The following is a 26,621-nucleotide window of genomic DNA, read 5'->3' as shown; positions in this document are numbered from 1 at the left end:
GAGAGCAACACCCCTGTTTCACAGCCACCTTGCCAACACTGGGTGTTCTCATTCTGAGAACATTCTACTAATGTAGTGACTGAGAAGTATTTCCTTTTTTTTTTTAATTGGCTTTCCTTCCACGCCTGAGCTTCAACCTTTCCCCCAATATTCTTACCCCATCACATTCCTTCCTTCAAGCAGAGTGTGCAGTCCTTGAGTTCCTTTCCTATTTATCTGTGGGGGTCTTAACCCTTTGATTATTTGGTGCGAGCTTTATCTTATCTGTTGTGTGTTTTCCTTTAACACTGTTATTTGCTTTTCTTGGGCTTTTAGCAGAGAAAGGACATATGGCCAGATGGGGCTTTTTTAGAGGCCTCCCCTGCCTCTCCTTTTATTGTCAGCACTTATCACCCCGATATCTTGTCCAGTATCTTTGCTTATTGTTCTGCTGGACTGAAAGATCCAGGCAAGGAGAGCCCTGGTGTGTCTTTCCTTGCCGTCACTGGCCTGGTGGGCTGGTTGGAGGCCACCAGCCTTTGTGGACTGAATGGTGCTTTGGCGTGGGGCAGGGAGGGGGACAAGCTGAAGTTTCAGAAACTGGGACAGTGACTTCTTTAGCAATGGCCGGCGCATGGGGATGGAGACAGATTACAGGGAAGGCGACTTCCCTCCACAGGAACCCATCCATGTGGGAGGAGGCTATGGGGAGGTGTCAGGGAGCACAGTGCCCCACTTTAGAGTTGGGTGCTCAGAATTCCTGCGTACCTTTAGCCGCGCCTGTACAAATGAAGCCCAGGTGGAAATAGGGCGCCCAGGAGCTGCCTCATTTCAGTGGCATCTCACAGTAACACAAATTAGATGGTTCTGATTAGCCCATTATACAGATGGGGGCCATCTACTTCCAGACAAGGGCTGATAGTTCGAATGAGTTGTTTGAGACAGTTTCTGGTTCTGGGGCTCTGGGCTTTTGCCTCCACCCCTCTTCCTGCCTCCAGGGACCAGACTGGCGCCGAGCAGGGGCTACTGCAACATGTCCCCTGCTGGGCCCCCGACCTGCCCTTGGCCTCTGCCCCGACCCTGTCCCGCCTGGGTAGAAGCTCTGGCTCAGCCCGCGGCTTGCAACTCCCACCAGGCTGGTCGCTCGCGCTGGTTGGCTCTCCTGCCCCCTGAGTCCGCTCCGCCGTCCCACCGCCCCGCCCCGCCCCGCCCCGCCCCGCCCCGCCCCGCCCCTCTGAGCAGCTACTAAGTCGGCCCGGAGCCAGAGGCTTCCAAGGTGGAAGCTGGATCCCGCTGCCAGGAAGAGGCCAGCGCACGAGTGGCGCGAGGCTTGGCTTCCACGTGCGAGCCTACTCCGCCTTCTCTGAGCGCTGAGCTTGGGGACTCCTTCTCCAGGGACGATACCTGCGTCCTGCCGTGGCACTAGCTGTGGTCAGGACGTCCACGCGCAGCTGCCTGCCTCTGGATCTCGCTCCAGGTCTCTCCTTTTGTTCTCTCCTGGGGTGGGGAGGAGTGGGGCCGAGTCAGCTCTTACCGGACTCACCGAGGCCCATCACCTCGGTGACCCTCTCGTTATCTGGGTCTCCCGGCCATAGAGGGGATCCAGGACTTGAACGCAACTTCTCCACACATCCGAAGTCCAACTTCGGGAGTGATGGAGATCGGAGCAAGTCAGAAAGTCAGGAAAAGGGTGCGGAGGGAACTGGTTTTAGTCCTCCTAGCACCTCAGAAAAAGTCTTCATTCAAGAGGCCGCTAGACACCCAGTTACCTTCTTCTGGGGGTATGTCTCACGCAAACTCCATCTAAGCGGGGTAGGGAGCAGCGCCCTAGTGGCAGCAGCCTCGGGTCTTTTTCCTGGGGGCGCCTTCCTTAGTGTTCTCACTGTGGGTGGAGCGCGAGGAGAGTAGCAGGCGGTAGAGGAATGTCCCTGCGGGGACACTGGGCGCCTGCCCTCAAGACAGGGGCTGACTTCCCGTCTCAGTAGCCTGGTCCACGCTGCGGGAGTAGAGACAAACTTGCCCTCACTCCGCTCCTTGCCTCTCTCCACAGCCCGACGTGCAGAAGTGCAGAACGGTGCGACCATGGAGAGTCTGGGTCGTTCGTGCCTGTGGCTGCACCAGGAGCTGTCGCCCCCGCGTACACAGCTTCTGCTGCTGGACTGCCGCAGCCGGGAGCTGTACGAGTCGGCGCGCATCTGCGGGGCGCTGAGCGTGGCCCTGCCCACGCTGATGCTGCGCCGCCTGCAAAGAGGGAGCTTGTCTGCGCGGTCGCTCCTGCCTGGGCCACCGCTGCAGCCTCCCCCACCTGCTCCTGTGGTCCTGTACGACCAGGGTAATACCGGGTGCCAGCGCGGAGAGGCCGAGGCTGAGGCCGGAGCCGCAGCCGGGGCCGGGGCCGCGGCTGGGGCCGGGGCTGAAGCCGGAGCCGGAGCCGGAGCCGGAGCCGAAGCCGGAGCCGGAGCGGGGGCCGAAGCCGGAGCCGGGGCCGGGGCCGAAGCCGAGGAGTGGGATGCTGATTCGGTACTGGGCATCCTGCTCCTGAAGCTGCGGGAAGAAGGATACCCAGCGTACTACCTACAGGGTATGTGAGGGGCGGTGAGCTGAAAGAGGGTACAGGCCTGGAGTGGCCTCAGGTCAGGAGAATAGGTCTTGCCTTCCGGGGGGGGGGGGTTCATAATTACTTTATCCTTCAGCAAACTCAGTCTTACTTTGTCTGAAATATAGCTAAGACTCTCTCAATAACCTGCCAGACAGCTTTTGGGAAGGCAGAGCAGAGCATGACCTTGGAGCAGGTCCTTCATCCTTTCAAGCCTATTTATAAGTCTGGGAAATGGGGAGAATTGCCGTGAAACAATGTGGCTCACAAGATGCTGAGATGGGCCAGTGGCTGCATCAGGCACTTAGCATCCAGAGAAACAGCCACAAGTGCTGAGGGTGGAAGCGTGTCCACAGGACACCACACCACATGTAGCGCTCCAGTATAGCGGCCTTGTGCGTTCCCTTTGGTAATGTCTGCAACACCCACTTCCTCCTGGGCTGTGCAGGTTCAGCGCTACAGTCTCAGCCAGGGGTACCTGACTGCCCAGAAGGCTGTATTAGCAGCGATCGCCCTTTTTCCTGACAGGTGGCTTCAGCAAATTCCAGGCCGAGTGTCCACACCTGTGTGAAACCAGCTTCAGCGGTCGTCCTGGCTTAAGCCTGGCCTCAGGGCCAATGCCTGTGGTGGGGCTAGTTGGCCTGTGCTTGACCTCCGAAGCCTCTGATGCAGAATCTGAGGCTGAGCGCGACTCCGTAAGCTGTGGCCCAGGTTCCGAGAGCACCACACCCCCTCCAAGTGGGCTGATACCACCCTTCCCGGTCCAGATCCTGCCCAACCTCTACCTAGGCAGTGCCCGAGATTCGGCCAACTTGGAGAGCCTGGCCAAGCTTGGCATCCGCTATATCCTCAATGTCACCCCCAACCTTCCTAATCTCTTTGAGAAGAATGGTGACTTCCACTACAAGCAGATCCCCATCTCTGATCACTGGAGCCAGAATCTGTCCCAGTTCTTTCCGGAAGCCATTACCTTCATTGGTGAGTCCTCCCTGTACCCCACCCACCCACCCGGCCTCTCTCCCCACCAGCCGCGAAACTTCACAGATGTGGTCTCTCGGCAGGGTGGGGAGACCGCGATGATACCCCCAGAAATTCACTTAGCTTTGGCCTCACTCATGCTGACCCTTGTGGGGGGCCCTTTCTGTCCTGTTCTACCTAGATGAGGCCTTGTCCCAGAACTGCGGGGTGCTCGTGCACTGCCTGGCAGGGGTCAGCCGCTCTGTCACTGTCACCGTGGCCTACCTCATGCAGAAGCTTCAGCTCTCACTCAACGACGCCTACGACTTGGTCAAGCGGAAGAAGTCTAACATCTCGCCCAACTTCAACTTCATGGGGCAGCTGCTGGACTTCGAGCGCACTCTGCGCCTGGAGGAGAAGCGCTCTGGGGGGCGGGGCAGTGGGGGGCCAGGGTCCACTGTCTCAGACCCACCCTCCTTCTTTACCACCCCTACCAGCGATGGGGTCTTTGAGCTCGACTCCACATAAAGCTCTATGGGAATGCTGGGCGGGTCCCTACCTATGATCCCTTGTATTAGCAGGGATGGGGTCCAGCCATAAGCAAGGAAAGGGGAGGGGGGAGGGAAAGCTCAATACCTCACATGGGGGCGGTGGAGCAAGGCAGGAACAGAGCAGAAACCTGCCCTACCCACTTGGGGCCAGCCCCAGATTCTATTACACGTGCCTATGGGTGGGCCCGTGGCTACGGGTCTGACCCGCACCGCTTTAGGGCGGGACCATGCTCCAGAACCTGCCTCTTCTGCGACTGTTACTTTATTCTTTTGGGGTGGGAGTGAGACATCTTATCCAAGAGACCATTCCAGATTGCCGCAGCCCGCTGCCTGGGCCCTGGCCCTTCTTGCAGTTTCCTTTTCAGGAAGAGCATGTCACACTCTGCCACAGGGACCTGCTCTCAGTTCCTTCCCTATCCCCAAACAGCCACCTGTGGGGAAAGGCCTCACTCACTACCTTCACTGCTGTGGTCTCCTACTTGCTACTCTGACTAGGGCATAGACCTCTTGGAGCACTGAGGTGTGGACCTGGAGACACAATGGCTGCTCTCGGCATCCACAGGGACAGCCTCTCTGGGTGGCTTTTTGCTGGGCAGTGTCACATGGGAGGACATGGGCCTGGAAGTCAATGGGTGGGATCCCAGCCACACATCTGGTGCCCTGACTGTTTCTTTCCTCCTCCCCCAGATGTCTTGACAGGATCACTGAGACTCTTTGTGACTGAGGGTGGTCAAACTGCCACCGGAGGAGATGGGGTCTCAGACTGAGAGCTGAGGGGGAGGGAGGGAAGGATGAAGGCCTCAATTTTGCTGCTGTGCGTCTTACACAGCCACTGTTGGTTTGGGGGGCAGGGAAGAGGCCAAGCTGCAGACACACACATGGTCATTCATTGCAATCCACACCCCGTTGTAGACAGTGTGTGTGTGTGTGTGTGTGTGTGTGTGTGTGTGTATGTTTGTGTGTTCACACGCTCACTAGCCCACTCACATACTCTGCCTGGGACTGGCAGTACTTGCGGCGGCAGGACCTTCTTGTCTTTGAACCTGGAAAAGGTTGTGCTTATTTGTTTTTGTAATCCACATCATAATTGCTTTCTTTAATTGTTCCTCCTAATAAACAGTTTATTTAGAATACTGAACAGAGACGTTGTTGCTTCTTGGGCTCCTGGGGGGAGGGAAGGAGAGGGAAGGAAGGAGAGGAACGGAAGGCTGCCCTTCCCCCAGCCATGGTTCCTATTGGTGTACTATGCCTGTTGGCAACCAGGTCCCTGACAGCCCATTTGCACTTCTATTCTAGCACACGCTTCACGGATAGAACAATGAGCTGGGCATGAAGGGGAGTGCAGTACAGTGCGTGTGCCACAATGAGATCCCCCACACCAGTCATGTTGCCTGTGACCCCCCCCCAAGCCATGAGTCAGAGTGGCCTGATAGTATGCTGAGGGTGACTAGGAAAATGGATGGCCTGTTTGTACCCCACAATGTGGAATGAAAGCTGAAGTGGGGTGTTCACTCGGCCATCTGAAATGTTAGCGAGAGCCTACATCCCTGGGTCCCCAAAGTTTCAGGTGGGGCTCCACTCACACTACAGCGGCAGGCCTCAGAAACTGTTGTCAGAGCTTAGAGACACAGCAGCAGGGCAGGGCAGCATGTATAGGGGGAATGCAATGGAGGCTTGGTTGTTTTAATTGTGTTTCCAGTCAGCACAAGGAATACCTGAGGCCATATGCTTATAGAGAGAGAAGATTGATTTTGGCTCACATTTCAGTTCCAGGCCAGGCCTGCTTGGCCCCTTCACTCTGGGCCTGCGAGGCAGCACTGAACGGGTAGTGTGTAGTGAGACACAGTTGGACACTTCATTACCAAGAGGAGAAAAGACAGGAAGAAGAAGGGCCTGGGATCCCGGAAGACCATTCAGGAGGACGTCTAAAATGAACGGAAACTGTCTCCCCTCCGCCTGGGCTCCACTTACCAGCAGTAGCACTTGAGGGACTATGCCCGACTGCAGCAATGGGCTTAGGAACAGGAAGATGTTCAGGTAGCACTCCAGGTCCAAAAGCCCTGAAATGGCGCTTAAATTTAAAACCCTGTGTCCAAATGGCTGAGCTTGTAAGAAACTAAGAGAAAGGCTCTAAGGAAAAAAAAAAAGTGAGGACCTTCTAGCTCCAAACTGCCTGGGGCACAGCCTAGGACCAGAAGCCAGGAGCCTCTACAGGAATGCAGCCTCCCATGCCTGTTAGCGTATAAAACTATGAGGTTTTTCTCCCTACGACTACCCCTTCTTTCTGCCAGGGACAAATCTGGCTTTAGACTCACTGAATTCATCGTGAGGCTGAGGGTACCTTGGAATTTCTGATCCTCTTGCCTCCCAAGTGCCAGAATTACAGGCAAAGTGCTGCTCTACGCCACTAAACTGATTTGTGAGAGCAGCAAACTACTCCCCCAGAAACAAATGAGTACACATGCTTATCTTGACCTTAGATTTGGGCCAAAGTTGAATGAACAGAAAATGTCGCCCCCTGATTACCAGGGGGAAAGAAACACTAACAGTCTCCAGTGCTGTGGCAGCTTCTCAGATCCCTTCCCTCCGCTCTCTTCCCCAGCCAGAAGCTTGAGGTAGTTCTTTGTGTGAGCCTTACTAGGCTTATAAAGAGAAAGTTCCCAAGCTGGGCTGTGGTGGCGCACACCTTCAGTCCCAGCACTCAGGAGGCAGAGGCAGGCGGGTCTCTGTGAGTTCGAGGCCAGCCTGGTCTACAGAGTGAGTCCAGGACAGCCAGGGCTGTTACACAGAGAGACCCTGTCTCGAAACAAACAAACAAACAAACAAACAAGAGAAGATTCCCAAGAGCATGCAATGCCGCAAATTTTAATTGTCTGACTTCTCCAATCTGAGCCTCTGCAGTCGGCAATTTCTGTGGAGAAGGTCTTCAGTTGTACTGAGCGGCTTATTCTGTGTGCCTGACCATTTCCAACCTGGTGAGAATGACTGATGGATTTGGAGGAGTGCTTTGTTTTTCAGCTGCTTTAGCTTTGTTTAGAGTGGTGATGACTTCCCAACTACTTCTGCAGTGGACCACACACTAGTTTTCTAGGACAACTTCTACAAAGAATACAGAGTACACTAATTCCAGAATAGAAGAGGAAAACATGGGCTGGAGAGATGGCTCAGTGGTTAAGAGCACTGGCTGCTCTTCCAAAGGTCCTGAGTTCAATTCCCAGCAACCACATGGTGGCTCACAACCATCTATAATGTGATCTGGTGCCCTCTTCTGGTGTGCAGGCATATGTACAAGTGAAACACTATATACATAATCAATAAATCTTTAAAAAAAAAAGAAGAGGAAAACATGAATGACAAAGGAAGCATCTCTATTAATGCAGAAGTCAAGAGAGAAATGAAGAAACAGAAACACTGCAATAAGTAGAAAGCATAACATACATAAGACGACAGCATTAAGCATCCAAAGGATGTAATTGGAAATATAAAGAATGAGAAAGAGAAAAAAGCTGTTGATGACTTTTCCTGGGGGAGATAAAAATAAACATACCAACTCTATCAGTGAGTTTATTGGGGGTATTAGCGAAGGTTTACTAACAAGAGCTTGAGAGCTCTTTAAACAACTTGCAGGCTGCTTGGCCTACTGGTGAGTCTCTCCTCAGACACTGTTTGCCACTGAGGTTAGAGAGATGGCAGTGGACTTGGCTTAAGTTCCCAGTGCCCACATCAGGCAAGTCACAAGCTCCTGTAACTTCTGGCTTCCAAGGGTACCTACATGCACGTACAGATACTCAGGCCCACACACATATACATAAAGTACAAATAACAAATAAATTTGCCTGAGTAGTGGCGCATGCCTGTAATCCCAGCATTTAGGAGGCAGAGGTTGGTGATTCTCTGTGAGTTCAAGGCCAGCCTGGTCTACAAAGTGAGTTCCAGGACAGCCAGGGCTATTTTACAGAAAAACCTTCTCTTGAAAAAAACAAGTCTTTTGGAAAAATAAAAGAAATTTCTTACTGCTTATATAATCTTGGGAAGGACCCCTGTGAATTTTGTGTTAAGAGCTTCCTGTGCCTGCTAAGTTGTATGACCTTCCTGAGCTTTCTAAGCTGCCTCAGTCCTCTTGCATGGGGTGCTTCTATTAGGAGGAAATAGCTACACTACACAGGCAGAATAAATATTTGGAAAAAACAAACATTAAATACTTTCAAAGGTTTATGAAAAATAATCAGATGGAAGAAATTCAATAAATCATACTAAGAAAAGCTGAGTATCAGTCAGTGTTTTATTGTAAAGACATAAAGACATAGCTCACACAGGTTAATAATGAGAAAAAGAGGTGGGTTTAGGTGACAGTTTTAGAAACTTCAAGTAGAAAGAGCATAAAGATTCTTAGGCCGGGTGCAGTGGTAGCGCATGCCTTTAATCCCAGCACTCAGGAGGCAGAGGCAGGTAGATCACTGTGAGTTCGAGGCCAGCCTGGTCTACAAAGTGAGTCCAGGATAGCCAGGGCTACACAGAGAGACCCTGTCTTGAAAAACCAAAAGAAGAAAGAGGAGGCGGGGAGAGGGAGGAGGAAGAGTCTTAGGCAGGGGCCACCATTTAGCTCTATCAGCTCAGAGCATAGATGATAGCAATAGCACAAGTGCTCCCAGGAACAAGTAACTATCACATCTCAAGACAGAAACAGGGATTGTGGGCTAGCCTTTCTCATTTTATAGCAGCCCATCTTAGAACTCAAGGGATCACACAGAACTACTTCCCAAATGACCTAAGGTCTCCGCCACTTAAAGGTTCCACCTCCTTCCAGTCCTATCACCCTGGAGTCCAAGTCCTTCATCACATAAACCTTTGAGGGAAACAAAATTAAACTCTATTCCAATCATAGGAAACACAAAGACAGCCACTCATAGATACTTCACTGTCCGTGTTTAAAGATAAAGCTATACAAGTTGAAAACGCAGGGCTGGAGAGATGACTCAGTGATTAAGAGCACTGCCTGCTCTTCCAAAAATCCTGAATTCAATTCCCAGCAACCACATGGTGGCTCCCAACCATCTATAATGAGATCTGGTGCCCTCTTCTGGCAAGCAGGTATAGGTGCAGGCAAAAAAGTGTACGTAATAAATCTTTTTTAAATTTTTGAAAAGTAGCAAAGGAAAAAATACCCACAAAGACAATCTAACAGCTTACTTCTGGTCAGAGACAATGTATGTCAGAAGGCAGTGGGATGATATATTCACAATGCAAACAAGCATACAATATTATCAACCAAAAAGTCTATACCTGACTTTTAAAAATAAAGGTTTAAGGCACAGATGTAGGCCAGTTGTTAGAGTGCTTGTCCAGCAAGCACAAAGCTCTGAGTTTCATTCCCAACACTGCATAAAACCATTCTCTAAAATGCATTTCCTGTTTTTTTCCAAAGATTTTTCTTTTGTTCTTATTTCTGTATATATGTGAACACCGGTCAGATTCCCTGGCGTCAGCTGTGACCTCATAACTCTAAGTTACTTTACTATAACAGCTCTCCCTTCCTATCGTCTTGAGCTCGAATCTTCCAACTAGTTCAGGGGTTGGCAAGAACAAGTGTATGACTCGTTGCCAGTCCGCTTCTCGCTGTGTCCTCACCTGGCAGCTCTTCAGTACGTGCTGTGGAGGAAGGCAGCAAGTGAGCTCTCTGGTGTTTCTTCTAACATTATCAGATCGGGGCCCATCCTGGTGACTTCATTAATTACCCAATTTCAAAGTATTAGAATCAGAATTCTAATGAAAATTGGAATTTCCATACATGACTTGGGAATGAACCCGTTCAGTCCATCCCGATCTACAGAGCACGTGAAGATTCAATGACATCTCTGTCAAAACCTGTTGCCTTTTTTTTTTTTCCAGAATTGACCAACTGGTGTTAAGAATGTTCTTTCCATGTGACCCTATTGTAGAGCTATGTCCTCCAAACTGAGCTATTCCCTCCTGGAGACAGGAGGAGGCTCAGGTAACTTTACTAGGTTTGGGAAAATAAGGGAATTTCTAAGGCTTTTGAGAGCTCAAACATTTACAAGATTCTTCCCCTAAGGTTAAAAAAGCAGTAAACAACTGTAAGCTGAGCTGCCAGCAAATTGTGCAGGAAGCTCCAGGGATGTAGTTTTCATGACTCATCCATCATCCACGCTGGGATGGGCTTTGCAAAGATACAGCTGCCTTTGAGTCACCCATGCTCCTGTAAGGAACCCTTCACCTGTGCTCCTGTAAGGAACACCAGTAAACTCGGCGATTCATTGAGCTCCAGTTGGTAGAATCAATTCTTTGGACTGTCATCAGTGCCTCATCTGAGATGAACAGACATTTGTTCATATTTCCCCCAGGAAAAGTTAGACAACATACATTGCAAGCACAGGAAACCAAAGAAAACTTAGGAGTTTATCACAAGTTTAAAACATTGTGCATCAAAGAGTGAAAAGACAGCCCAAAGAAAAGGAGAAAAGACTTACAAACTGCAGATCTACTAACTAGAAAATATAAAGAACTCATTAACAAAAAGGCAAATGACTCAAAAAATGAACAAGTAGAGGCTCAGAAGTCCAAGGTGAGTATGTCTGAAATAAGGCCCTGCCTCAAATACACACACACACACACACACACACACACACACACACACACACACACACACACACATGAGATGAGTGACTGCTAATGAGTTCAAGGTTTCCTTTTGTAGTAATTAGACAGTGGTGATGGTTGTGAAACTCACTGAACTGTACATGATATTGGGGCTGAACAAGAAGCAGTATCTCATGGATCCCAGGCTGAGTGCTAGGGTTACAGGCCTATGCCACCGTGCCTAGCCAAAAACTACACTTTAAAAGGTGAATTTTGGGCTGGGCATGGTGGCACACGCCTTTAATCCTAGCACTTGGGAGGCAGAGGCAGGTAGATCACTGTAAGTTCGAGGCCAGCCTGGTCTACAAAGTGAGTTCAGGCTAGCCAGGGCTACACAGAGAAACCCTTTCTAGAAAAACAAATAAATAAGGTGAATTTTGTACTGTTTGAGTGAATTCTATCTCAATAAATAATTTTTATTTTCAGACAGGGTCTCAATGTATAGACCTGGTTAGCTAGAACTTCTATGTAGACCAGGCTGGCCCTGAAGTCTCAGAGATGTCAGCCTCTGCCTCCCAGAGGCTAGAATTACAAACCTGTGCCACCACACTCAGCTTTTAAAAAAAAAAAGATTTGTTTTAATTTATGTGTATGAGTAGTTTGTCTTTATGTATGTATGGGAGACCAGAAGAGGGTGCTGCGTGCTCTGGAACAGGTGTTACTGATAGTTACCAATCAGCTGTGGGTGCTAGGAATTGAGTCTGTGTCCTCTACAGAAGAAGTTAAGTCCTCTTAATTGCTAAGCCATCTCTCCAGCCCAATAAAAAATTTTAATCTTGGAAGGAAAAAACATTTTAACTAGTAGGAAAACATTAACAAAATGCAGTAGTTGCTATATTAATATTGACAACATGGATTTTAAAGCAAAGCCAACTCTAGTAGCACATTTTTTTTTTGGTTATTTTCTTTCAAGACAGTTTCTCCATGTAGCCTTGGATGTCTTTGAATTGCTTGTAGACCAGACTGGCCTCCAACTCACAGTAAGCTGCCTGCCTCTGCCTCCTGAGTGCTGGGATTACAGGCCTGCGCCACCACGCCTCTTCCTAGTACTACATTTTAAATAAAGTATTGGACCAACCTAAAATGTAGAACTGAAAAGTACATAAAGCAGCAAACCAAAATACTACAAGAACAGTCTGGACAGATTGCTCAGTGGTTAAGAGCACTGGCTGTGATGGGCGTGGTGGCTCATGACATGTGGAGGCAGAGGCAGGTGGATCGCTGCGGGTTTGAGGACAGCCTGGTCCACAAAGTGAGTCTAGGCCAGCCAAAGCTACAGAGAGAAACCCTGTCTGGGAAAAAAACCAAAGCCAAACAAACAAACAAACAAAAAAGAGCACTGGCTGCAGTTGTTCTTCCAGGAAGACATGAGTTCAGTTCTCAGTGCCCACATGGTGGCTAACCCTGGCTGCAATTCTAGTTGCAAGGGACCCCTGGGCCTCTGAGAGCACCAGGCCTACACATGCTGTACAGACACGCATGCTGCTAAACACTCAGACACATACATTAACTTTTAAAAATATTTTAATGTTCTGCAAGGAGAATCTGTCAAAAAACACTTGGGCCTCTGCTCAGAGGATCATTTAAAGTAAGATGCAGTTCCCTAGGGAAGCAGAGCTGTCAAAATCTCCTTGGACAGGGAGGGAGGCAATCTGAGGGTGAGTTTTTGTGTTTGGGGGTATTTTGTTTGTTTGTTGGTTGGTTGGTTGGTTGGTTTTTGTTGTTTTTTGTTTGGTTTGGTTTGGGTTGGGTTGGGTTGGGTTGGGTTTTTCAAGACAAGGTTTCTCCGTGTAACAGCCCTGGCTGTCCCGGAACTCATTCTATAGACCTGGCAGGCCTCGAACTCACAGAGATCCGCCTGCCTCTGCCTCCCGAGTGCTGGGATTACAGGCGTGCGCCACCACGCCCGGCTCCCTGATGTCTGTTTAACAGGACATTAAATGAAATCACCAAGGATGGTTAACAGGTACACAAGATCCTTTCAAGGCAAACATGAGATCTAGCTCTCCCCTTGGGAACTCTGATAAGAAGGGGCTGGAGAGAACGCTCCTTTTCCACAGTTACCCAATCCCTATGTCCCAGGCAAGCCCTCTTTCTCACACAGAAGCGGGCAGGATGATTTGGGATGAAAGAGCAGGGTTTTAGATCCCCACCATGCCACAGGCTGTGCGGGCTTTGCTCAGTTACTCAGCTTTTCTACGCCTCAGTTTGCCCACACTGATAGTCAGGGTGAGGGTAATGACAGCAGCACCTTGTTCACTGGTGAGGTTTCTTTTTTGTTTTTGTGTTTTGTTTTGTTTTGTTGGTTTGGTTTGGTTTGTTTTTTCAAGACAGGGTTTCTCTGTGTACCCTTGTCTGTCCTGGACTCACTCTGTAGACCAGGCTGGCCTCGAACTCACAGAGATCCACCTGCCTCTGCCTCCTGAGTGCTGGGATTAAAGGCGTGTGCCACTGAGCTGGGCTCACAGGTGAGCTTTAAGTGAATGCCCATTAAGGTTTCCAAAGTCTGGCATAAGGTAAGTGCCCAATAAAGAGTCATCAGCTTCCTTCTTCTTACAAGAGAGAAGCCTTCCATCAATCTCAGCTATAAAACTAGATACATATTTGTTAAGAGAAGGATAAAGAGTGATGTGCGGTCGGGAGGCAGAGGCAGGTGGATCGCTGTGAGTTCAAAGCCAGACTGGTCTACAGAGTGAGTCCAGGACAGCCAAGGCTACACAGAGAAACCCTGTCTCAAAAAAAAAAGAAAAAGAAAAAGAAAAGAAAGAATGAAAAAGAAAAAAAAAAAAGAAAAAGGAAGAAAAAAGAGTGAGTTGCTTTTTCTCTACTTAGGATTCCTCAGGCATACTGAACTCAACATATCCAAAAGTGACCTAATTACCTCCCTCCAAGCCATCCCAGGTGACTCTCCACATCTGTTGCCAAGGCCATCCACCCAACTCCTAAAGGGATCCTATCTCAGGCTGGGGATGAGGTTCCATGGGTAGAGTGCTAAATCCCGAGTTGATGCCCAAGCACCACATTGCACAGCTGGAATTCCAGCACTCAGGAAGCAGAAGCCTTAGGATCAGAAGGTAGCAAGTGTGAGTGAGGCTCGTCAGGTCTACTACAGGACACTAGCCTCAGAACAGCAACAACAGAACCAGCTCTTATCGTCACCAGGATGTCCCTACACTCTGAGCTTCTCTGAAACCTCTGCCGATCACTTTTGCTCCAAGACACAGTGTGAGTCCTGTTTGGCCAAGATCTGGTGTGGCAATGTTCTCTTGTGACACCCACATTTCCTGCCTGCTCCTGAGACACTGGGCTTGGCTTCTGATTCACAGCATCTGGCTTTTACAGACAACTCAAGCCCAGCTCTCGCCCAAAACTGGACAAGAATGCTGCCTCTGGAGAATACATCATGGCATCCTTGCTCCCCTTCCAGGGTTTGGTGTGGCTCCGTCCTCTGTTGTACAAGTTCAGTGCCTGAGCCTGCAATACTGTCTCAGTGCTCCTTTCTTCCAGAAACAGGCAGAGGTGACTGAAAGCACTGCTCTCTCAAACTGCCCTCCTCCAATGGGAAGATCTGGGAAGGATAAAGGACATGCTGCCTCTGTTTGACTCAGGGGTGTCCCTGGCAGTCCACTCCAAATTGAGCAGGATGGACCTCTCTCCCTAGTTCAGATTTATGTAGGACAGGATTGGGGGTGGGGTGGGGCTGGCAGGCAATATACGGATTTGAGCCTCTGCCTCAGGTACTAAAAGAATATGAAGTGGCTCTTAGCTGTCTAAACATGTCTGTAGCACCCTCTGCTGGTGATGAGGGCATACTGCACCCTGTGTCAAGGCCACTCTGTCAAGCCTGGCAGAAGTGATCTGGCCTTATGGTCTGGAAGAGCTGGTGGTCTGGACTGAGTGCTGATTCTTTCTGGGAGGCTGGCTGGGATACTAATGCTCAGTTCTGCTAGAGTAGCTACAAGAATGCTTTTCCTGTGCACATCATCTCCATAAAAACACCCACTTTGGGCTTACAGAAACTGAACCACCAACCAAAGAGCCTGCATGGACTAGACCTAGGTCCCTCCGTATATGTAGCTGATGGGCAGCTTGGTCTTCATGAAGGTCCCCTAGCAATTAGAACAGGGACTGTCTCTGACATGGACTCTGTTGCCTGCTTTTTGATCACTTCTCCCTGGCTGGGCTGCCTTGCCCAGCCTAGTGGAAGAGGATGCGCTCAGTCCTGATGGGCTGGGGTGAGTTAGAATGGGGGGGCTCCCCTTTTCTGAGGAGAAGGGGAGAGAGGGAAAGGGGAAGTGGGTGGGAAGGTAGGACCAGGAGGAGGGGGGCTCTGGTTGAGTTGTAAAGTGAATTAATGAATTAATTTTTTAAAAACCTTCACCCACTAAGAGCCTCTCTTTGCAGAGCACACGTTCAGTCAGTACTGAAGTAACCAAATAAGAAAGGAGAGGTGTCCTACATGACTGAGGAAAAAGATGAGATGCATGGGACAGCCAAAAGAGACTGGCAAAGGTGACCAAAGGCAATGAGGCTCCAGGACAGGTCACTGGAGGTGAGGAAAGCAAGCTGCTGAGGCCCATTTATGGTACCGGATGTCCAAAGTTTCCCTCCAGTGACCCCATGGGGGTAACAGCAGGACACTGGGCAAGCATGTCACGGATACATGGCCCAAAGCCTGAAGCACAGGATGGCCTGGGGTAACCAGGAGGACAGAGGAGGAAGCTGTCCACTCACTTCCAGACCTCCTGGCTCCAATCCTGAAACCCAGAGTAGCCTCTGCCCCAGAAACCCTCACACACACACACACACACACACACACACACACACACACACACACACACACACACACACACATCCCAGTCAGCTTTGTCATCCACCTCACGTACTGGAAGCTAAAGCAAGAAAGACAAGGAAACAGAGCCTCTTCCGATCTCTGGCTGAGACCTAGCCCTGACCTGGCCCAGCAAAACAGGCTTCTGGAGTCCTGGCCTGCTGGTGGTAAGTGGGGCTAGGGCCACCAGAACCAGAGCACAGCCCGCAGCTCCTCACACCAGAACTACCCATGGAGGGAAGTATCCCTTTCCAGCCCAGGGCATCCAGACAGCTGCTGAACTGTGCCTCCTGCCATCGCCCCCTGCTGGCCCCCCAGTAGAACTTGCTGGCATCCATTTTCTCTCAGATTCAGGATAATCAGGCAGCCTCTTGCTGGTGGTGTTCTGAGGGACAGAATCTTGAAGTCCTCAAACCATCCACAGTGCCTGTGCCATGATCCCAGCAAGGAGAGGTCCAAGAGGCAGAGCACAGGACCCAGTGCAGGTCCCTCATGTCCTTCCTTGAGGTGACCCGCAGCCCCACGCTCATCCCACACCCAGTTCAGCACCAAGGCATTGCTCTGTTTTTCTTTATTGGTTGAGAGGAAGAGGAATTGAAGGGCCACATACAACACGAGCAGGACCACCCACAGTCAGCAAAGCACAGGACAGCCATGCGATGCATGTGTGCGTGCAAGATGCAGGAAGGATGGCCCCCAAATCCACTTGTGAACACCTCCTCGGTTTCTATAGAGGGTGGCAGCACCATGGGGAGGGGACATACTGGGGAAGCCCCTACCCCAGTGCCATGCACCACACCCACAGTCTCAGACTTTCCAACAGAGGCCAGCCCAGCAGACAAGAGGCAGGAAGGAGACCGAAAGGGCCAGAGGGAAGGAAATCTGGGAGTCAGTCAACTTGGCCTTCTTTGGCATCCACCTGGGGTGAAGAGGAGGGGAAAGAAGCAGAGGAAAACAGGTTCAAGAGGCGCTCAGCCTTCCTGGGTCCTTCCCAGCATCTTACTCAAGCTTTGGCTTTCCTTTCAAAGGGAGTGCAGGAGTCATCCCACTAGCATAAGAATGATGCCTGCAGTACACCTTCTGCCCAGCTTCTCCTTTGCTGACACTCTCTGCCCTTAACCCTCTAGACCCCACTTAGTTCATTGCCACCCTCTAGGCTCCCTAAGAAGCCAGTTCCCAGAGAGTGCAGGGTCCACACACCTGGTTGTTACCATTTGGGGGACTGGCTAGTCCCAAGGCCCGGGTGGCTGTGTCGGGTCATACCCTGTCTGGAGGTCTCCTCACCCTCTGGGCTCTGTCCCAGCTTACGGATGTGACGCAAGAAAGATGTGGCATTGAATGCACGCTGTGGGAAGAGAATGGGGTCAGGCCAAGCTGGGCCCAGCACCAAGACCAATTCTAAGACCGGCATCAAGACACCAATGGCCACACCCTGAAACAGGAGCATGCCAATCTCTTTCTCCGAGCTCACCTTCCAGTGGGTCCTGGCAAAATTCTTCTGGATCTGCTCACTGACAGAGCCCAGGATGTCCTTATCTAAAGCCGCATCCCCAGAGATCCTAGAGAAAGGTTGAGAGTCAGCACAGGTCTTGCTCCTGCCCCTACCCCACCTGCCAGGCATCCCACTCACCAAAGATGCTGTAAGGCCTGTTGGCAGGTGAACCTCTTCTGGGGATCACGCTCCAGAAGGTGCCGAATGAAGTCTTTGGCTGGAGCAGAGGGAAAGGTCAGTCTGCCCTGTCCCCGGTGTCCTTTCTCACTCCCCAGGACAGGGCCAGCCTTGAACTCACCTGATTCTGAGATGTCATCCCAAAAGGGAGAGTCAAACTCGTAGCTGGCCCTCAGAATCTGGCTGAAGAGTTCAGGGTCGCTCTCGTCGTAGAAGGGGGGGTACCCACACAGCCTGGCACCCACAGATGAATCACCCAGGTGTCCACCCCTCCCCAACCCAGCAGGGGCAGGCAGGTAGGAGTTGAGCCGTCGCAGCGGTCACTCACAGGATGTAGGAGATGACACCCAGGGCCCACACATCTACAGCCTTCCCGTAGGGTTTCTGCTCCAGGAGCTCTGGGGCTGGCGGCCAGAGGCAGACAGACAGACAGACATGTCTGCACAGGCACGCACATATGTCATGCCCTTGAGGGCCACCTGGTGTACCTATTCAGCCCCAAGAACAGACTGCCCCTGGCAGCAGTTGCCCCAGGTCAGAGAGCCTTGGCATCCCCAGGGTCACCAGCTCCCTCCCCACCACAGTGCACCTTAGAGCACTTCCCTCTTACCCACATATCCTGGGGTCCCACAGGCTGTGCCTAGCATGTTGCCAGCTTGTATTTTGGACAGGCCAAAGTCAGAGACCATGATCTTGGAGTCCTCAAAGGGTGTGGCATAGAGGAGGTTCTCAGGCTGTGGACACATGGGGCCAGTGAAAGGGCCTCTGAGTTCCAGAACGGCTTGAGCATTAGGACAGGGTGGGCCGCAGCACCCTTAATTTCCCCAGACCCAGACTGAAGTGAATGCTGGGGGAAAATGACACTCAAAGTCAGAGATAGGTGGGATAGGGTGGAGGACACAGCCAGGCACCTTGAGGTCCCGGTGCACAATGCCCAGGCTATGAAGGTAGGAGACAGCACCAAGGACCTGCCCTACAAGGTGGCTGGCATCCTTCTCTGTGTAGGAGCCCCGCTCCATGATGCGGTCAAACAGCTCACCACCTGTCACCCTGGAGGCGGAAGGAATGAGGCAGGAGGTCAACTGACCCAGGGACAGACTTGGGCATTAGACCCCTTCTGCCCAGCCCTCCCGCAGCCCTCCTCACAGCTCCATGGCCAAGTAGAGGTGGGAAGGGCTCTCATGAACGTCCTCCAGAGCCACAATGTTGGGGTGGCTGATCCTGAAACAGACAGAAAAGGCTCCTTGTGGACCACTGAAGCCTCTTCACCTGGGGGAGCTCTGTCCTGAGCCCTCCCCTTCTTCTCTTCCCTCACCTGGGCTCCCACTCCCTACCAACCCCTGCCCCCACTAGCCCAGGCCTTCCTAGAACACACTTCTGTAGGCCATTTATAAAGCACAGATGGATAAGGTGCCTCTAATGTTGCCATGGAGACATGCAGACTGAAAGGGAAAGAGCCGCCTAAGCCCCCACCCCCACCCCTAGATTGGCAACCAGGCCTGATGAGTCCAGAGGACCCAGCCACAGGTCTTCCCAGCCCAAGGGGAAAGCTGACGCACCTGCGCAGTACTGCGATCTCATTCTCCACCAGGGCCTCCTTGCCCCGGAGTGCTTTCTTGGGGATGCACTTGAGGGCCACAAGATGAGCAGAGCCCCTTTCCTGGGCCAGCATCACCTCGGAGAAGGCACCCCTGCCACAGAGCCATATGGTCGGAGGCAAGAAGGGAGGGAGGAGGTGCCAGTGAGAGGAGCAGGAAAAGCAGAAACGGAGATGCTCAGGCCATACCCCCCACCCTAACACACGCCCACAAGTGTGCACACACATCCCCACAGCGTCTCACACACATTTACCGCACTGGCACATTCACCAACATTCACACACCACCTCCTACACAGACACCAACATACCTCACAATCCACCCCCTTGTTCACACTCATACCACACACACTACTCACAAGCTCCCTCACACATTTGCTCACATGTGCACATGCCTCACATATGCAAGCATTCACTCCCACAGCCCGGCATGCACACTCACGAGCCCAGCTTCTCCCGGATCTCATAGACACTGCTGATGTCCTCCGTCTGTTTCTTGAGCAGCAGCATGTCTGGGGGGGGGGGGGGGGAAATGGGGTTGGAGGGTGGGAGGTGGAACGAGGCCCCTTAGCACCGAGCAGCTCCCTTGCCCACCAAGTCAGATCATCCCCCAACTCAAGCTGGAGTCATCCACTCCCCAGCCCTATGGTCACTCCTTTCCTATAGCCAGGGCCACACTCCCAACTGAGGCAGGCCATTGCATGCAGGGCCTCCCACCCAGGTATGCTGCTGCCAGCCTGTGCTCCTGCACACCAGCATCCGGAGCACACGTAGTGTTGGCCACCAACACTATGACACCCCTTTCTGTTTCCACACATCGATCCAGTACTGCCGGCTATTTTCCAGAAGGCTCTCTACACTCCCATCCTGGCTCATCTAGGCCCATTCCAACCATAAGAACCTTGCCCCTCCCCCACCAGACCTTCCGCCGTGGCACAGGCTCAAGCACACGCCACCTAAACCACCAACCCTCTCGAATGCACCTGCGACCCTGCTCACAGCCACCTGTCACGACTGCGGCCACCCACGCAGCCACGTAACCGCTGCCTGGCCCCTGGCGCCTCGGAGTGGGGGGACTCCTCAACCTAGGCCGCCTGCGTCCAGAGCTGCGTGGGCTGCGCTAGTGCGGGCAGGGGGCACGCCAGGCGTCACAGGTGTGTGCTGGGGGCGGGGAGGGGGTGCTGCTGCGCTAAGGTGGCGCTTGGACTGGACCCTGTAAGCCCGGGCCCGCCCGCCCCGTTCGCCTGCCTGCCCCTAGCCCAGAGCGGCAGGCAGGTGGTGCGGACCTGCAGCCGCTGCCGTTGCTGCCACCGCCGCTGCCGCAACGTCTCCTAGCGCAGTAGCTGTAGAGGCGCCGAGCCCCCCGCCCGCGCCCCGCCAGCCCCGCCCCCTCCGCGCGCGCCACCGCCAGCCTCGGGCAGCCGAGCACGCGGTGGCTGTGGCCGCAGCACTGCAGGGCGCCTTGTAAGGCAATTCCAGGGTTCTGGCCACCACTGTCTGGCTCCTTAGTACCCTTGCAGACTATTGGGTGCTCGAGTGCCCTGGTAGCCCAGTGGGTGGCCCAGGGCCTTTGCACCACCGGTGACTTCGTGCAGAAACGTTGCCATACATGGGCCTGGCCATCTGCCTTCCCTGCTCTGTTTTAATATGTTGTCCACAGATTATCAGGCCATTTGCTATACAGTAGCCTCATTTCCTAGTCCCAAGCAGCCCACGAAACCTTAATGCCAGCACACCTGTCTCCACTAGCTGGCCCCCTCTGCTTCCATCCTTACCTCCTCGCCCTCCTCTTTTGCACCACAGCATTCCCTTCACTGAGGTCATACGGCCCCTAGAGGCACATATGCCACTCCCGGGCAGCCTAGATGTCTTTGCAGGGTCTGATGACTCTTTCCTACCTTGTCCAACTCGCTTCCCTTTTTCAGCCTCCTCTCCACCTGCCCCCTGGCCTTTGCATGCGCTGACCATCTTCGCCCAGATGTCTACTCAGTTCAGCCCCCCCCCCTCCATTAATTAGTCTGGCACTCTGCCTCCTCAGACAGGCATCCTTTGCCTCTGCCTGCCGGTTTTCTAGGTCATGACTCTGTCCCCTCTTCAGGACACCTGCCACTGCAAATCACCTTGCCAGGTCTTCTTGCCCAAAGGAACAAACCCAGCCCAGGGGAAGCACACAGGAAATACTGAGGTCCATCTTCACACAACAATTAGAGGTTTCCTCCACACCATGCTCACCCCGTCCTGCCCTATCACAGCTGTGTCCTTTCTGCAAGGATGGTCTATTGACTGTCATTGGAACACATCCAGACAAGTGTGTGTCACAAGGCCTCTGCCAAGTCACAGAGGCTGAAGGTATCTTGTTGACTCTAATGTTTTTAAGCTCCTGCCCCTGACCTTTTCCAGTTGCCTCTCCTGGTTAACTGAGCCTGGATCCAACCCTGTCCACCTGCCCAGGTGTCATGAAAGGGGGGGGAGCTGAAGGGGCACAACAGATTTCCACAGCCCCGGAAGTCATGAAAATCAAAGAAGTAAAATATTATATTTCACAAATGTGTCACATACACTTGTTTCTGAGTGGCTGGAAACTGTTCACACTGAGCAAGATAAGAAGGCTGAAACTCCCGGTGAGCAGCAAATGCCAACTGGAGGCTTGGTTCCTGCTCAGGGACGTGCACAGTATCTGCACATGATATGATTTTGTGTCTTTGTGGGTTCCAATTTTTCTTTTTTTGTGTGGGGTGTGCTGGCTAGTTTGATGTCAACTTGACATGAGCTAGAGTTTTCTGAAAGGAAGGAACCTCCGTTGAGAAAATACCTCCATAAGATCCTGCTGTAGAGCATTTTCTTAATTAGTGACTGATGGAGGAAGGCCCAGTGCATTGTGGGTGGGGCCATCCCTGGGCTGGTGGTCCTGGGTTCCATAAGAAAACAGGCTGAGCAAGCCATGGGGGAGCAAACCTTAAGTAAGCAGCACTCCTCCATGGCCTCTGCATCAGCTCCTGCCTCCAGGTTCCTGCCCTGTGTGGGTTCCTGTCCTGACTTCCTTCAGTGATGGACAGCGCTGTGGAAATGTAAGCCACTTCCTCTTCAACTTACTTTGGTCATGGTGTTTTGTCGCAGCAATAATGACATTAACTAAGACATGGAGGTTTTGTTTATTTTTGAGACAGGGTGTCATGCATTTCAAGCTGGATTCAAACTCACTATACAGATGAAGATGACCTTGAACTTCTGATCCTCCAAGGGCTAGTATTATAGCCCTGTATCACCAGGCCCCTTCTTATGCAGTGTTGGAGTCGGAACTCAGAACTTTATATGTGTTAAGCTAGAACTCTACCAACTGAGTTTCACTCTCAGGCATCTTAAAGCAATTTGGATGTGTCCAGCCCCATGGGAAAAAGATCACATGCAGGTCCAAGTGGCCTGTAGTCCTGGCTATCTGAGGCCAAAGACATGAATCATTTCAGCCCAGGATTTCAATGACAGCCAAAGCAATATACTGAGACCCCCTTCTACAGAAATGACATCACAAGTTGGGTATGATGTTGTATTCCTGTAATCCCAACACTTGAGTAGTGGAGGCTAGAGTTCCATGGCAGCCTTGGCTAAATGACTCCCTATAAAAATGGCATCCTAGCCGGGTGGTGGTGGTGCACGCCTTTAATCCCAGCACTTGGGAGGCAGAGGCAGGTGGATCGCTGTGAGTTCAAGGCCAGCCTGCTCTACAAAGCAAGTCCGGGATAGTCAAAGCTACACAGACTCTATCTCAGGAAAAAGAGAAATACAATACATTTTTTGTTTGTTTGTTTGTTTTGTTTTTCGAGACAAGGTCTCTCTGTGTTAGCCTTGGCTGTCCTGGACTCACTTTGTAGACCAGGCTGGCCTCAAACTCACAGCGATCCACCTGCCTCTGCCTCCTAAATGCTGGGATTACAGGCGTGTGCCACCATGTCCGGCTACAATACATTTTTAATATATTGACCCTGCCCCCAAATATTCTCAGATTTGCCCAACATTATCCTAAGTACCCCCACACTTGGGAGACAGAGACAGGTGGATCTCTGTGAGTTTGAGGCCAGCCTGGTCTACAGCAGGAGTTCCAGGACAGCCAGGGCTGTTATACAGAGAAACCTTGTCTTGAAAAAAAAGAAAGAAAGAAAGAAAGAAAAACCCCAAAGTACACAGAACTTGAATAAGAAAATGAACAATCCAATTTTTAAAAACATGCCAAAGCTCTAAAGAAATGTAACAGGCAAGTGTGCACTTAAAAAGCTGTTTACCACCATATCTTATCATCCAATTGTAGGATGTTCTTAGGCACATCTTAAAATGGACAAAACTCAGAACACTGATAACAGCTAATGCTGACAGGGACAATGGGACAGTCATCACTGCTGGTGGGAATGAAAACTGTAACAGACACTTTGGAAGGGTTTTTTGTTTTTGTTCCCCCCCCATCTCCCCCCCCCCCCCCCCCCGTTGTCAATTTTACCTTGTTTGGTGCTACTATACCTGACTTGGCAATTTTGCTGTTATGATTTTTCAAGGCACGGTCTCTCTCTGTAGCTTTGGCTGTCCTGGAATCATTCTGTAGAGCAGGCTGTCCTTGAACTCACAGAGATCCACCTATCTCTGTCTTCAGAGTGCTGGGATTACAGGTGTGCGCCACCATGCCTGGCTTGTTTTGTTTTTCAAGACGACAGGTTTTCTCTGTGTAGCCGTGACTGCCCTGGAACTCTTTTTGTAGACCAGGCTGGCCTCGAACTCACATCCACCCGCCTTTGTCTCCTGAATCCTGGAATTAAAGGCGTGGGCCACCTCACAGACTTGAAAGCTTATGTCTACATAAAACCCAGCAGCTTTACTCATAATTAGTGAAGACTGGAAGCAAGCAGGAAGATCAGGAGTCCAAGATAATTCTCAGGTACACAGCAAATCTGAGACCAGCCTAGAATACTTGACACCTTGCCCTCACCCACAAACAAACAAACAACATCCTGCAAAGTGAAATGAGCCAGGGGGAACAAACCACCTACAATAGACTCCATTTATAGAACATGCCAAAAAACGGCAAATCAAGGCATAAAATAAATCAGCAGTCATCAGGGAGTGAGGAGGAACAGTGTTTTACTAGGGGAAGCACAGGGGATTTTGAGACCAGTAAAACTATTGTGCATGGTAGAGGGCTGACATTCAGCAGGAGAGTCTGCACAGTATCTACAAGCCTGCTGATCTTCTAGGCAGTAGATGAGTCACAATATAGAGTGCAGACTGTGAGAAAAGGATCTTAGCTGTATCACACATGTGTGTATATATTTGAAGCAGGGGAAAGTATTGATTTAAGTCACTCTAGACAAAAGTAGGGTCTATAAGATTAAGTGCAGGCTGAGCACAGGGCGCTGGGTTCCATCTCCAGCAATGCAAATTAGGTAGAGGCTGGAGGGAAGAAAGGAAAGGGGGAGGAAGTGATATAATCATATTTTTTTTTACATTTTTTTTTTGTTGTTTTTTGTTTGTTTGGTTGGTTTTTGTTTTTCGAGACAAGATTTCTCTGTGTAGCCCTGGCCATCCTGGATTCACTCTGTAGACCAGGCTGGCCTCAAACTCACAGAGATCCACCTACCTCTGCCTCCCGAGTGCTGGGATTAAAGGTGTGTGCCACCATGCCTGGCACATTTTTTTATTTAAATAACTTATTCAGATTACATCCCAATTGTTAACCCCTCACTTGTATCTTCCCATTCCCACCCTCCCTCCCTCTTCCTCCCTGTTCCCCTCCCCTAGACCTCTGACAGAAGACGACCTCCTCCCCCACCATATGACCACAGCCTATCAGGTCTCATCTGGGTAGCCTGCTTCCCCTTCCCCTGAGTGCCACCAAGCCTCCCCACCAAGGGGAAGTGATCAAATAGGAGCACCAGAGTTCATGTCAGAGTCAGTGCCTGCTCTCCACACAACTGTGGAGAATGAGCTGTCCATTGCTAGATCTGAATAGGAGGTCTAGGTTGACTGTATGCACGGTCCTTGGTTGGTACAGCAGTTTGTGCAGGGCCCTCCAGGTCCAGATCCACCAAGCCTGATGGTCATCTTGTAGGGTTCCTGGACCCTCTGGGTCCTTCTATCTCTCCATTCTCCCATACCTCTCTCACCTGGAGTCCCAATAGCAGTTCCCAGCATCTGCCCCAATCCCCACCCCCTGCTGAGTGAAGATGCTCAGAGGACATCCATATTGGACTAATATCCAGTTATAAGTGAGTACATACCATGTGTGTCTTTCTGGGTCTGGGTTAACTCACTCAGGATGATCATTTCTAGTTCCATCCATTTGCCTGCAAATTTCAGGATGTCCTTGTTTTTAATAGCTGAGTAGTATTCCACTGTGTGAATATACCACAATTTCTGTATCCATTCTTCGACTGAGGGACATCTAGGTTGTTTCCAAATTATGGCTATTACGAATAAGGCTGTTATGAACATAGTTGAGCAAATGTCCTTGTCGTATGGTGGAGCAACTTTCGTATGTCCAGGAGTGGTATAGCTGGGTCTTGAGGTAGCACTATTCCCAAGTTTCTGAGAAAGGACCAGATAGATTTCTAAATGGTTGTACAAGTTTGCATTCCCACCAGCAACGAAGGAGTGTTCCTCTTTCTCCACATCCTTGCCAGCATGTGCTGTCACTTGAGTTTTTGATCTTAGCCATTCTGACGGGTGTAAGATGGAATCTCAGAGTTGTTTTGATTTGCATTTTTCTGATGACTAAGGACATTGAGCACTGATATAATCATATTTTAATTAAAATGAATTCTACACTCAAGAGGCATAGGCAGGAGGATCTCTGTGAGTTTGAGGCCAGCCTGGTCTATAGAGCAAGTCCAGGACAGCCGTGTCTCTGTTAAACAGAGAAGTTGTCTCAAAAAAAAAAAAAAACTTCTAAAAAATTAAAATAAATAGGCTGGGCGCCTGTAATCCCAACACTCAGGAGGCAGAGGCAGGCGGATCACTGCGAGTTCGAGGCCAGCCTGGTCTACAAACTGAGTCCAAGGCAGGCAAGGCTACACAGAGAGACCCTGTCTGGGGGGGGGGGTGTCACCACGCAATCATCTGGCTTTCATCCATACATGGGAGAGAGAAAATCAATTCTGAAAAAATTTTCTCTGACCTCCACTTATTCAACATGGCATACATAGACATACAATAAATAAGTAAATATGTTCACCAGCCGTGGTGGCGCAGGCCTTTAATCCTAGCACTCTGTGAGTTTGAGGCCAGCCTGGGGTCTACATAGTGAGTCCAGGACAACCAGGGCTACACAGAAAAACCCTGTTTTGAAAAACCAAAAAAAAAAAAGTAAGTTAATATAATTAAGAATGTAATTAAGAACTGTAAATAAATAAATAAGGTGAAGAGGGAAATAGAGAAAGACATCCATAATTAACTTGTGGCCTCTGCATGCACATACACATGTGTGCACACACGCGGACACACACACACACACACACTTGTAAATACAGGCACGGTGGCACACACCTTTAATTCAGACATGCAGGAAACAGAGGCAGGCAGATCTTTAAGAGTTTGAGGCTAGCCTGGTCTACATAGTCTTTAAAAAATCCTAAAGGCGGATGAGGTGCAGTGGGACGGTGGGAGTTAGCAATGTAAGACAACCAGATCTTGATAGGGCGGTTAAACAATTACCCACCTGGTGGCCAAAGATGGAAGCCAGACTGTTTGCTCTTAGGGAAGTGAAGGGAAGAGGCTAGAATCATCCATTACCATATGGTAATGGA

The 26,621-nt window shown here is 50.8% G+C and overlaps 2 protein-coding genes across 7 annotated transcripts; one reads left to right on the top strand and one right to left on the bottom strand.

The window, feature by feature from the left end:
* Positions 1-1,241: 1,241 nt before the first annotated feature.
* On the top strand, positions 1,242-5,221 carry DUSP9 (dual specificity phosphatase 9). Its single transcript, XM_084789078.1, has 4 exons — positions 1,242-1,456; positions 2,030-2,560; positions 3,104-3,553; positions 3,735-5,221. The coding sequence occupies exons 2-4, from the start codon at positions 2,062-2,064 to the stop codon at positions 4,058-4,060; spliced, it is 1,275 nt and encodes a 424-aa protein (XP_084645204.1). The 5' UTR covers positions 1,242-1,456; positions 2,030-2,061; the 3' UTR covers positions 4,061-5,221.
* Positions 5,222-16,127: 10,906 nt separating this feature from the next.
* On the bottom strand, positions 16,128-25,266 carry PNCK (pregnancy up-regulated nonubiquitous CaM kinase). Of its 6 annotated transcripts, XM_084789800.1 has the most exons (13): positions 25,098-25,266; positions 23,347-23,629; positions 19,280-19,349; positions 18,800-18,931; positions 18,387-18,461; positions 18,152-18,290; positions 17,851-17,974; positions 17,569-17,644; positions 17,362-17,474; positions 17,202-17,280; positions 17,043-17,130; positions 16,772-16,916; positions 16,128-16,490 (listed from the first exon to the last, which is right to left on the bottom strand). In XM_084789800.1, exons 3-12 carry the CDS (start codon positions 19,345-19,347, stop codon positions 16,779-16,781), a joined length of 1,032 nt encoding a protein of 343 aa, XP_084645926.1. In that variant the 5' UTR covers positions 19,348-19,349; positions 23,347-23,629; positions 25,098-25,266; the 3' UTR covers positions 16,128-16,490; positions 16,772-16,778. The 6 variants fall into 6 exon arrangements, with proteins under 6 accessions (XP_084645926.1, XP_084645924.1, XP_084645929.1 ...); XM_084789798.1 differs by lacking the exons at positions 23,347-23,629; positions 25,098-25,266 and adding an exon at positions 20,613-20,697; XM_084789803.1 differs by lacking the exons at positions 23,347-23,629; positions 25,098-25,266 and adding an exon at positions 20,124-20,201.
* Positions 25,267-26,621: the final 1,355 nt, after the last annotated feature.

This window comes from Acomys minous (assembly GCF_964271855.1).
Source record: "Acomys minous genome assembly, chromosome: 7".
Lineage (NCBI taxonomy): Eukaryota > Metazoa > Chordata > Mammalia > Rodentia > Muridae > Acomys > Acomys minous.
This window is presented reverse-complemented; position numbering and strand designations above follow the sequence as displayed.

Excerpts from the sequence above, each read along its gene's own strand:
- DUSP9 (XM_084789078.1), top strand. The coding sequence starts at position 2,062 with ATGGAGAGTCTGGGTCGTTCGTGCCTGTGGCTGCACCAGGAGCTGTCG. Across the intron at positions 2,561-3,103 it reads CCCAGCGTACTACCTACAGG|GTGGCTTCAGCAAATTCCAG; the intron begins GTATGTGAGGGG and ends TTTTCCTGACAG. Across the intron at positions 3,554-3,734 it reads GGAAGCCATTACCTTCATTG|ATGAGGCCTTGTCCCAGAAC; the intron begins GTGAGTCCTCCC and ends TGTTCTACCTAG.
- PNCK (XM_084789798.1), bottom strand. The coding sequence starts at position 20,661 with ATGACCTCAGTGAAGGGAATGCTGTGGTGCAAAAGAGGAGGGCGAGGA. Across the intron at positions 17,975-18,151 it reads TTGTGCACCGGGACCTCAAG|CCTGAGAACCTCCTCTATGC; the intron begins GTGCCTGGCTGT and ends ATGTGTCCACAG. Across the intron at positions 17,475-17,568 it reads GGTGTCATCTCCTACATCCT|GCTGTGTGGGTACCCCCCCT; the intron begins GTGAGTGACCGC and ends TGTGGGTGCCAG.